The sequence below is a fragment of the Pogona vitticeps genome, chromosome 1 (assembly GCF_051106095.1).
Source record: "Pogona vitticeps strain Pit_001003342236 chromosome 1, PviZW2.1, whole genome shotgun sequence".
Taxonomy (NCBI): Eukaryota; Metazoa; Chordata; class Lepidosauria; order Squamata; family Agamidae; genus Pogona; species Pogona vitticeps.
Genome location: NC_135783.1, coordinates 11689987 through 11702091, shown reverse-complemented (window position 1 = coordinate 11702091; position 12105 = coordinate 11689987). Strand labels below are relative to the sequence as shown.

Sequence of the window (12105 nt, the reverse complement as noted above, 5' to 3'; positions counted from 1 at the left end):
TGTGTGTGAGAGAGATGGAAATAAGAACACACACATCTACAATGCTTAAAGTCTTCTGTTTACAGGTAATATTCACTAGACCTTGCATCATAGGTTGACTGTTCTATGCTTCTTTAAAGAAGTCTTACCATGAATTCTCGATCCTGTACTTGAATCATCACTAATTCCTTGTGGACTTACATCTTCAAAAGATGTAGCATCTAGATGGGAAACAAACATAACTTTGTCGCAAAAATAATAATGCTGAATTTACAGTATATAAAACATTATGATATAATTTATGTATGATGGGTTGCTATTGTATGTTTCCCAAAGGAGTCTACAAATACAGCATCTCTTCCCCATTCTATTATTCCACAAATCTGCAGTTCAGAATTTGTAACAGAGAACACAAACAGAATCTAACAATGCTACTGTTACCAACACAACCACACCACACTGTGAAAAGGGTCTACCTATACCTTTATTATTAAGCAACTGCTTGGATCTCAAGCCTGCAGCAGAGTTGACAGTTGCAAAGTTGATGGATGTAGTAGAGAAGGCCATAGATCCCAATTCTTTTCTCCTTTTACCCGTAGATATATCATCAGGACCCTCCAGATGCTCAGAACTACCTGTCCATTGTCCTCCTGCTAGGACCATGGACTGCATCAGGTCATTCATGGCTGGGATGCAAATGAAAGCAAATGAATCAGCATGGTTCAATGTTCTTTAATTTCTTATTTTGCACTGTAAAATGCTTCATGTTTATTTCAGCATCAACACATACTGAAAGCTACAGTACACAAGTCCATACAAGTTACAGCATGCAATTGGCTAAATGAATGAAAAGTGTTAAAAAGCCAAAGCCGCCTTCTAGAGATGATTGCAATCGCTTTTTATTAGCTACAACCGCCATGCTTGTGCTGAAGTGCTATATAATAGATAAACATATGTTAGAAGCTCTGATATGTTTTGCAATGACAAAATGGAATGGATAGGATAAGATGAGCAGAAGTGCTAATACAAAGTCAGTGTTGGCGACAATAAGGGATTCTTCAGTGCAGGCTTCTGTAGGAATAGACTATCTTGTATGACACTAGAGAGAAGGATCCAAAATAAAAGCATCCTGTGATAGATATCTTTACATATCACTTCCCCCACCTTCTTCAAGAGCATTTTACTAAACAATAAGATATGTATTTGTGTTTTAAAAGTGATTATTAGGAATGCAGTTCAAAATCTGCAAATGTGTTAAGGGCACTGTATTATTATATATACATACATAAATGTGTATATATTATGTTCAAATTCCAGTAACTTCCATAACCTAAACGTATGAACGTTTCACTCTATGTGTAAACATATGTATGCATATGAATACACAATTTTATACACCCCAACAGTGATGCACAAGTGAGTGTCAAGGTGTTTAGAAACACTGCTTCAGCTCCTTGTATTATAGCAGGACTTGCACCTTGCAAAACAGGAAAAACGGCGCAGTCCAAGGAATGGTTAGTGAAATTAGTATTAGAAGTCAGAGTAGCCATTTAAAAAGAAGCTGAACTGTCATAAAGTCTTACACATGGAGCGACGGTAGAAGGCCTTCATTTTGTCTTTTTCCTTCGGTCTGTTCCTCAAAAAGGGCAGTCTTTTCAGTGCAACCACTTTTATGTCATAGCATAAGGAAAAACGGAAACGGGAAGATGAAAGAAAAAGGGGAGAAGAACAGATGGAAGTTAAATGTTGAAACTAAGGAGAGAAATGAATGCTTGAGCTTCCACTAGGTGCACTTTACTAAAAGCTATTAACCTTATGCTACTGAATGGCAATGGAATATGAAGCCTCCACTGTGAAACTTTTTATACAACCCAAGAAAAACTGGAGATTATACTTGAGGGCTGTAAGCAACTTTCATAGTTCAGAATTGCTACGTGCCTGAAAAACCAAGGAAAAAACCAAAAATGCATCCAAAATAAAGTGCTGGTTTTGTGGTAGGAAATGAGAACTTCTCAAATAGCTTTATAAATCGGAAAAGTATCTCCAAAAGTGCTAATTTATTTAATAAAACATATTTTTATAAGCACTGCCTTCATTTCTTGTTTTCATGTGGTTGCCATCTTTTCCACATTAGTTGCCTATTTTAAATGTTGCTTTGTTTCACCCATTTCACTTCTTTCAAATGCCAACAACAGCAGCCATGATATTTTCCCTGGTTTTGATGAAGTAACTGACCATATGCTACCTATCAAGAAATTATTGGAATGAAATGCGGAAACCTCATAATCTGACATATTACCATTTTAAGTAAAAACTTTTGGTTAAGTGATACATCATGCTGCTTATTGGGGAGAAGCTATCAAACAAAACAATGATGAGCAAAAGAAAGAAGGGAAGAACAGCAATAGTTTTGAAACATTAAAATCAAATGGGCAGTATCTGCAAAGAGAATTTTAAACCTTAACTTTTGTGAACAATTCACTTTTCATTAGTGCCAGGTTTGAGGTCTTATGCAAGAGCCATGCAACTATCAGACATTCACATTTCAGAGTGATATCACCAAGCATTCAAGCTATGAGTGTGTATTTGTGCAAACTCATCATCAGCAAGGTCAGCCAAATAAGTCTTTCCACTGTCTTTGTTTCTTTCCCAAGTTACCATGAAAATGAGCCACTTTAGCCAAAGAGAGGAAATGTGGCAATAGATGTGAGATGTTGCTATTTAAAAAACCTACAGGAAACGGAGCTAGAAAAACTGTTAAAAATGGGAGGAAGTGGATCTGTGGGCGAATGTTAATCCTTCTTTTTTCAAGGAGTTCTATACTCTCTGTTTTGACATGTTTCCATCCACTTCTGGCACCAGCAGTCAATAACAGTCTAGGGGCCACAGAACAATGGGTAGGGAGTGCCCATCCTTTTTACATAAGCAACAACTATTTTCTTTTATTTCTATGTTTCTGCGGGTTGATACACTGTGGGAGACTAGAAAGACTTCTAAACAGAAATTGAGCCTTTTCAGCTGTTTACTCAGGAAAATCTTATTGTATTCCCTAGTGCCTTCTCCCAGGAAGTGTAGATGGATTTACAACCAGGGATGTGACTTTCATTTCTTTTGAACTGCAACTCCCAGAATCCACCAGGAATTCCACCAGGTAGAATCCTGGGAAATGCAGCCTAAAAACATTCTCAGTGTCACTGTCTTTTAGGCTCTACAGAAGGAGCCTCTCAAAGGTGTATCTGTACTACTAATAAGGTATGCCAAATATTTAAGGAGTGGTTTTACCATTGTCACCCACTGGGTAAGTCTCCATGGCCAAATGAGGATTTGAATCCAGGTTTCCTGAATCCTAATATTCACTACATCATACTGGTTACACCATAAACTATATTGTGTACTACAAGAGAGGCACTTGCAGAGGAAATCTGTATATGTGCACTTGTTGTTTAGTCATTAAGTCGTCTCCAACTCTTCATGACCCCATGGACTAGAGCACGCCAGGCCCTAAACCTATGATTCCTTGCCAATTCTGCTCCCTGCCTCCCCCATGAGTTATGAAACCAATTTGGGTATACAGACTCAAGGATGAATCTAGTCAAATTATGCACCTACGTTTTTAGGAGGAGTGCCCCACCCAATACACTCTGAATCCCACTTCCCACATCTGTCTTTCAAGTGACCAGGAGCACCTCTGTCTTGTCTGGATTAAATTTCAAATTGTTTGTTATTATCCAGTCCATTACTGATATCAGGCACTGGTTTATAACTGAGACCTTGGAATTCAATGAAAATAAGAGATACCTTTGAATGTCATCTATATATAGGTGACACTCTGGACAACCTCTCTTAATGGTTTCATATATACCTTAAATAGGATGGAGAACAAAACAGAACCCTGAAGAACACCATAGGCCAACACCCAGGGCATCAAACAGGAGCCCTGTAGCACCATCTTCTGAGTACCCTCCTCCACACCCCAGGAAAGACCAAAACTACTGTAAAATAGTGTCTTCAAATTCTCATCCCAGAGATATGGCCCAGAAAGATTCTAAGTCAATTGAAAGCCACTCAGAGTCCAACAGGCTGAAGAGGTACACACTGTCCAGTTCCTGGCATAGGTAATCCTAGGTAATCCACCAAGGTGACCAAAATTCAAGCCCACAGCCAGGCTTGAAGCCAGGTCGAAATGAGGATAACTTGCTTTAACCAGGAACTCTTGGTATTTACCTAGATATTTGGCTTGTACCAGAACCTGAAAGTAGACCACATTATTAAGCAACGCTGTTAAGTTGGAAATTGTGAAAATTAAGTCACTGAAATCTTTTCTCATAAATATGTTTGAAACAGCAGTAAGAGATTTAAATCTAGATATCATATGCATTTTGTTGTTTTATGGCATTAAGCCATTGAGAATCCATGGTGCCTCAATGAATTAATGGCATGAAGCCATTAACAATCTATGGTGTCTCAAAATCATTAACGGTGCTGTTCAGATCTTGCAAACAAGATTATGGATTCCTTTACTGAGTCAATGCATCTAGGTCTTCTCTTTATAATGTCTTTCACATTTCACAGCATTCTTGTCTTCACTAGTCAGTCTTGTCTTCTTATTACATGTCCACAACAACCTCAGTTTAAACATTTTAACTTCTAGTGAGAGTTCTGGCTTGATTTGCATTAGAATCCACCGATTCTGGCAATCCATGATATCTGTAAACTTTGTTCCCCAAACTATAATTTGAATGAAACAATTTCTCCTGTCATTTTTTTTCACTGTCCAGGTTTCACATCTATACATAGTAACTAGGAATATACCACAAGATGGACGATCTTGGCCTTGGTCTCCAACAAAATATGTTTACTTTTACAGATCTTTTCCTTCATAGCTCCCCTTACTCTGTTTTCTTGGCTGCAGTCTCTGTTTGGTTAGATGACTGAATTGAGCTATAGGAAACCTTTAACAATTGCACTTTCTTCATTGCCAACATTAACGTTTTAATTCTTCTATAATCATTATTTTTGGGGTTTTTTTTTATGTTCAGCTGTAATCCTGTTTTTGCGCTTTGTCAACCTTCTTCAGCAGTTGTTTCAAGGCATTGCTCTTTTCTCCCAGTACAATGGTGTCACCCATGTATCTTAAATTATTGATGCTTCTTCCACCTCTACGCATTTAGAAGCTCCAGATTTACTGGCAACAGAAATTTTAATCCACTTTACTAAGTGCACTTTCCCACTGTTCAGAAGTTATGCCTTTCCCACTTTAAATTCTGCCAGCATCCCCTTCATTACAGGAGAAAAATCACTCCTCCCAACTGCCTACCTGGCAACCTGACTGACAATGCCCAGCAACTAGACTTCCTTGTCATGCATAGGGTATTGTTCTAGCCCTAAACCCCTGGCTATCTTCCAGTCTGCTCTTCAGATGAAACTGACAAGCTTAGGGGAAAATGACAAAGATGTAAAGAAGAGGGAAAATGTGCACTTTCCTAGCAGTTTTGAGAACATCTCAGCTTGTACAATAAAATGTCAGTTTCACTGTAAAGCAAAGGAGGCTGATAGTGAAATAACTTCGTAAAACTAGCAAGGATTTCTCTATTCCACCGCATTCAGCATGGTGAAGGAAGGTGAGGCAAAATGTGAGAAAAACAATCCCCTAACGTATACAGATTTTAAAAATGATGGGTGGCAATTAGTTAAGTTTCACTCAAAACACACATGTTCCAAGATGACACAGGGCGACAAACAACTGTAAGTCCAACTTTATGCATGACCTGATATAAATACAATGAGGTATTTACGTTCTCCAGGCCTCAGTGTGGGTTGTGGGAGTGACCTCACATGTGAGTTCTGTCATAACCCATGAGATCTCTCATAAACATTAAAAAAGGAAGAACACTGGCTGGATTCCTACTGAAAAATACCATATGCATAAGGAAAATTGGACAAGTGGTTCCCACAATTTTCTGACAGTCTGTTGTACGCTTGGGCAAACAACCAAGTACTCAACCAAGCATACAACTTGAGTATGCTCAAGCATGTGGCAGCCAACCAGAACAATCAAACAATATCTGTAACATTATGCAATCTTGGGCTTACCTTATGAAACCTAATAGGATTCTGGCTATTATATTTTAAAATAAGCCAGCCACAAACAGGTTTTCATTGTGATAAGCCTCATAAAAATGTTTCACTTGTAAAGAAAACAAAGAAGTTCTTCAGCAGGATTATTCTGAGAAAGAACCAGCCTGGTTAGCTCTCCATATCTGGTAACACTAAGCTACACAAAACCACAACACTCCTGTTTTCTCAGTTCTCCCTAACATTGACTGTTCCAGTATTTAGAAGCATCTCAGTAATGTTGCCAGCACTATTAAAGACATCTGAGAACAACAGCTGATTACTCTAGATCACTAGGCACAAACAAGGCCCCTTTCAGGCTGGGAAAGTAAGATTCCTGTTGCTGGTGGACAGCAACGGCAGACTACATTTAATGACAGATAAGCACGGAACTAGTCTTAGAACTCAACTGAGACATGGAACTCTTAAGCTAATAAAACCACCACCAGCTCTTCTGGAAATTTAAAAAAAAAACTATTCTCTTTCCCACTCTAAAGATCATAAAACAAATGCTGAGATTTCTAGATAGAAGGAATTAACAGTATTCAATGGGTTATCAGTTTTCGCTAATGAATCGGAACTGTAAAAACTATTCATCAACTGAAGTGTTAAAATTACTGTAAAACAGAAAAGTTGATTTAATGTTTACACACATGTTGAAATAAAAGTAGGAATGTTTTTTAACAGAAATGCACAAAGAAATAAATTAAATATGCATATAAAAAGATAAAGACATTAAATGAATAAAAATCCAGCGCATCCATCACAAACCCACCTATTCAGTATAACATATCTTATCGCTGTTATGAATTGTTCACTTAATGAACAAAAACATATATGTGTTTCATTTATTATAGGAAGATACGGATGATTTACTCAGGTCCATTTCAGGGTAAGTATTCATCCTGTACAATGGATTTTTCTGTTAGATAATCAGCAGAAATCTGCTATCCTGGCCTTAACATAGTAATCAGGCTTAGTATTGCAGCCTGAATTGCCTTCTTTTCTGATTCTGCATTGAATATTTTGAAATCATAGTGAAATACAATAAACATCTCACTTGCACTATTCCATTTCAAAACTATACTATATGAGATGTGATTAATGGATGAATTTCATACACATTCTGCCAGTGTAGTTTCACACTCCAGTGCAGTGATGGTAAAGTGTGATGAAAAGGAATGAGATAAGGAATGAGAGAAAAGATACTGCAGTGCTGTACCACTTGCATCCATAGAAAATATATTGTGATCACAGAGGGTAGACTCCCACATAGTGCTAACACCTCATCAAGCTGCTGTCTAGATTTGTGCATCACCATGCCGTTTTGGGAGGCAGATGGTGCAGCAAGGCTTCTTCCATGCAATACGAGAGTCAGTGTTGCACTGTAACAACTCCATCAGAAGACCTCATTATGTGCATGAGCATGCAAAGAAGCAGAATCAATTCAGCAGCAGTGTAAAAACATTAATAAGGACACCTAGACACATAAGGCAGAAGTGTTATGAAAGGATGAAAAGAGACAGTATAGAAAAAAGCAAAGGTTACGGGTAAAGGAGATATGAATTTTACCTGCAAAATTCAGCTTGGACCATATTTTTCTGTGTATTTGAATACTATACTGTTGTCCTAAAATACACATTAAGATTATTTCTCTGCTGTAGGACTTTTTAAATTCATGACCATGCAAGGATGAATGATCACATTACTTTTTAAGCCAATGTTTTTTCTTAAATTTGAACCTTTTAACTCATCTGTAAACATACTACTTATTACTCCTTATTAAGATCAGTCAATTTACTCACTGCTGCTTTTTTTAGCCCCCATAGTCTGACCATCTTCAAGAGAATTTGAGCCCACTGATGAACTATCTTGACTGTCCTGATGTGGCAGCTGAAGAAATCCTTCAGTGGATTCTGAGCGAGTTGGTGTCAGAGTCAAGGACTTGAGGCGTTCTCGGTTAACCTCCTTCTTCGATTTTATAAGCTTTCTCATTTTTAGAGTAATCCAGTTGCCTCTCCTTTTGAAGAAAGAGCAATGTTACATTTAGAATTAAGCCATTAGCACTGTTATATTTTAAAGCAATTTGCTTCCTTCTTTAACTAACACAGACAACCTTTTCTTGTGAGGTCAGCGAAGCTGAAACTGTCAAATGAGGTGCGGGGGGAGAAAGCATTACCTTCTGGGGGGAGATGGTTCATAGAATTTATATTGATCCATAATCTTTTCTTCTAATTTTTCTTTCTGTCTTCTCAATTCATTTAGTTTGTCACTGTAAAAATAAGAATAATATATATTTCATATACACATGTGTTTCTGTGAAAATATATTTTCTCTGAATATTAAATTTAAGTACTTTACTGAATTTTCAGGTTTGTATGTCTATGCAATAAATGCCCAGATGTTTTTCTTGTACTGTATGTGGAATCAGTGCCAACTCTCTCAAGGCAGCAATGTTAAGGGAAGGGATGGAATACTTGTAATCTATTACAAGAAAATGTCGTCTCCCCCCCTCAGGATTATGGCAATATAAGGAACAGTTTTCAAGAGCATTCAACACTGAACACACTTCTACAGAGAACACCAATGACTAACACTGAGCTAGGAGTAAATTGTTGCTAATGGATGTATTGATTAATGTTTCCATGATAAATTTCTATACGACGATCTAACTGCAGTTAGGTTGTGTACAGCCAGTTCACTTTTTTTTGATACCCACATATACTGCCTTTGCTCAACGTGGAAAAGGTCTTTGCTTTCCATATTCTGTTCTAACAAGGTTCTGTTTTGCAGCATTAACGTCTGTATTTGATCGAGTAGATGTCTATTTTCTTCTTCCAGGTTTCCTTTTAGCTGGCTAAGTAACTGTTAAAAGTATACAAAACACAATGTTTTACTACAGACCATGTCCCCAACTTTATAAAACTCAAAATAAAGAAATGGACGTATGCACCTAGAAAATGGAGGTGACTACTAATTGCCTTTCTTCTAATCAAAGAGAGCACTCAGCAGGATCTGTTAATAGTCGTAGTGGAAAAACATTTCAAGATAACCCAGGCTTTCTCCTAACACTTCCAGTTTTTATTTGAAACACTCTTTCTATAAAAGAGGGCAATTTTGCTGATTTCAACCTCTTTGTGCAGCTCCCTATGCTACTTCCCATGCTGGGCAGGTGACCAAGGCTCCAACCATCCTGAAAATAATGTTCTTTGATTCAGATCCCCTCTTTCTCCCACAAGCTGAGAGCCAAGGCAGCTCTCAATCTAATTAAAAATCTGGTTCAAATAAAAATAAAAGTATGAAAATAAAAATAATACAAACCAAATAGTACAGAACATCTGCTTCTTTTCTTAGCAGCCACTCAGCTGCCAAAAGCCTGCTTGAATAAACAGGTGGTGGAAGAACAACAGTAGAGGTCCTGCCTAGCTTCTCTTGGAGTAGCCACCACAAAGGCCTGCTCTTGTCCTTTCCAAATGTAACTCTGATGGTAAAATCACCAAGAGAAGGAAATAGAGACCTATTCCACTCCTATAGATCTCAAAGTCAAGGCTAGCTTCTATGACAGAACATGGTATTTATGATAGCATATACATACCATACTTTCCATGTGTAAGATGCCCCGATGCATAAAACGATCGCCACTTTTCTAACCCCAAATTAGAAAATTTGATCACTGCTTTCCTCACCGCTTCTTAAGCCCAGGGCTTAGCAAAAGGAGGGAGAAACCAGCAATCAAAGGGCTGCAGGATCGCTTTGATTGCTGCTTTCCCCCTCCACTTGCATTTTACTGCACAAGATTAAATTATTACTGCATTTTGTGTGATTTCACAGGATTGAAGTAAAGTAAAATGATTACCTCACACTGATTATTTAGCTTTGTATATGTTATGTCCAGCTGTTGGTACTGCTCCTTGAGTTTTGAGAATTCAGCTTCTAATCGTGTTTGTTCTAGTTTAGAATTATTTAGTAGTGTTTTCAAATTTTTATGATCCACTTGGAGAACTTCATTCTCTTTCAAAAGCTGGGTATATGTATGATTTAATCTAAAATTTAAAATGAACAAAAATTAAGTTAATAACTATTAGCAAAGAATATGTGCATGAATCATATTGCAATCAAATTAATGTTAGGAGAGATTTGCATTATTAATATAATCACATTCATTGTGACGGCCTATGGCCAGTTTCTATGAAAATGCTGTATGTTTACTGTCCTTTGCTAATTTAATGAAATGAAAAGTTTCTAATATTTATGCACTGGATTTGAGATCAAGTTCATTCTAAATTTCACAACGCAGAATTTCTCCACTATATTTAATCCACTTGCTGTGCAACCCTGCTGGTCAGAAATGGATGCAGAGGCAACAGGGAAAATAAAAAATGTGTCAGTCCAACATCAGAGAAGAGGCGTTGCAGCCTTAGTTAGATCTTGATGCTTTCAAAATTCCCTTTCTCTCCTTGAAGCCACTAAAAGCTAAAGCACATATTCAAAAAAACATGTATTTTCTGCTCTTGCATCATTTTCTTGCCAGCAATGCTATCCCTTTTATGTCTGCATCTCTGGGATCAGACATGCAACAGAAGTTCTCATTGATACTCCAGTTACATATGGCACACTGTTTCTTTTAATTTGTTTCTACATCTACACATTTGGATGGCATCTGCATGATGCCTAGTGAGGCTGTAAGAGTGCAGACATATATAGCCATCTGTGTTTTAAATGTGGAAGGTATCACAGTCAGTTTGAATGAACAGTCTCCTAAAGCAGTGGTTCTTAACCTTTGTTACTCAGGTGTTTTTGAACTGCAACTCCCAGAAACCTCAGCCAGCAGAGCTGATGGTGAAGGCTTCTGGGAGTTGCAGTCCAAAAACATCTGAGTAACAAAGGTTAAGAACCAGTGTCCTAAAGCAGTGGTTCTTAACCTTTGTTACTCGGATGTTTTTGAACTGCAACTCCCAGAAACCCCAGCCAGCACAGTTGGTAGTGAAGGCTTCTGGGAGTTGTAGTCCAAAACTCCTAAATAACCCAAGGTTAAGAACCAGTGTCCTAAAGGCTCATCTCAATCAGTCAGCACTCAACAAGGCACAACCCATCAGGAAAGACTGGGAGTTTTAAAGGTGCAGTCCTAATTTCTGATGAAGTTCTCTTAAAATACATGTAAAAGGCTATTTGGCTCTCCAAGTTAGGAAAACACAATTTAAATGAATGCAGCCTGCCATTTTGGCAAACCACTTAGCAAAACTTATAAATTTTTCTAGGGCTGAGACAGAAGAAGAATGTTTACAGTTTTCTAATCAGCAAATGTTCTCCAGTTCAGCAAAGTCTATGAGAAATTACACTGGTCTGGTAACTGCATGTTAGGCAAGAATATACATATCAACAAATATAGGGAAACATATTTGTATAAAAGGACTAGTGTAACATGGCCAAGGTGCCAAGCCAAGAGAAAAAAGCAAGGCATGAAGCTGGGGAATGGGGAGGAAGAAGAAATTATCAGACACCATGTAGAACCAGTTGACAACCCACACAGACAAGCAAATTATGGATTTTTCTCCACAAATTTAAACTAGCAGATGGCTGGGTGAATGCTTAGAAAACTTGCTGTTTTCATTTACATGTGTTTGAATTGCCAAAAGCCAAATAATATATACTTTTTCAAGAATTGTACTCTGCTTTTTGCCTGCAACAGAAGATTAATTTCTTATAACTAAAAACTGCACTATATTTTGGTTTTCTTTTAACATAAATTCAGTCTTCATATATTCTTAAGCATTTGTACTTATAGCTTTGTTCATATTCGTAAGAGTGATTTTTGAAGTAACATGCCTGTTACTTCTTTAAAATTACATGTTTTACTTATTGTTATACATATGGAACACAGAAGCAATGTAAATGCATAAATTTATTTATTTATTTATTTGATTTATACCCCGCCTATCTGGTCCGAAAGGACCACTCTAGCCGGCTAACAACCTTAAAAATAATACAAGACAACGTAAATAGACAATTCTA

The 12105-nt window shown here is 37.4% G+C and overlaps 1 protein-coding gene across 9 annotated transcripts in view; it reads right to left on the bottom strand.

Annotated features, from left to right (window-relative positions):
• The window catches only part of CCDC88A (coiled-coil and HOOK domain protein 88A), a 119475-nt gene that overhangs the window by 18761 nt on the left and 88609 nt on the right, over window positions 1–12105 (bottom strand). For 3 of the 9 annotated variants that reach the window (XM_020808510.3, XM_020808511.3, XM_020808505.3), the window contains exons 22-28: window positions 9950–10136; window positions 8813–8958; window positions 8273–8365; window positions 7899–8113; window positions 1563–1646; window positions 462–665; window positions 129–200 (exon numbers count right to left, since the gene is read on the bottom strand). In XM_020808510.3, the coding sequence (XP_020664169.3) occupies window positions 129–200; window positions 462–665; window positions 1563–1646; window positions 7899–8113; window positions 8273–8365; window positions 8813–8958; window positions 9950–10136 (1001 nt within the window). The remainder of the gene's footprint in view (window positions 1–128; window positions 201–461; window positions 666–1562; window positions 1647–7898; window positions 8114–8272; window positions 8366–8812; window positions 8959–9949; window positions 10137–12105) is intronic. The other 6 variants (XM_072987232.2, XM_078382247.1, XM_078382242.1 and 3 more) reach the window with 3 other exon arrangements.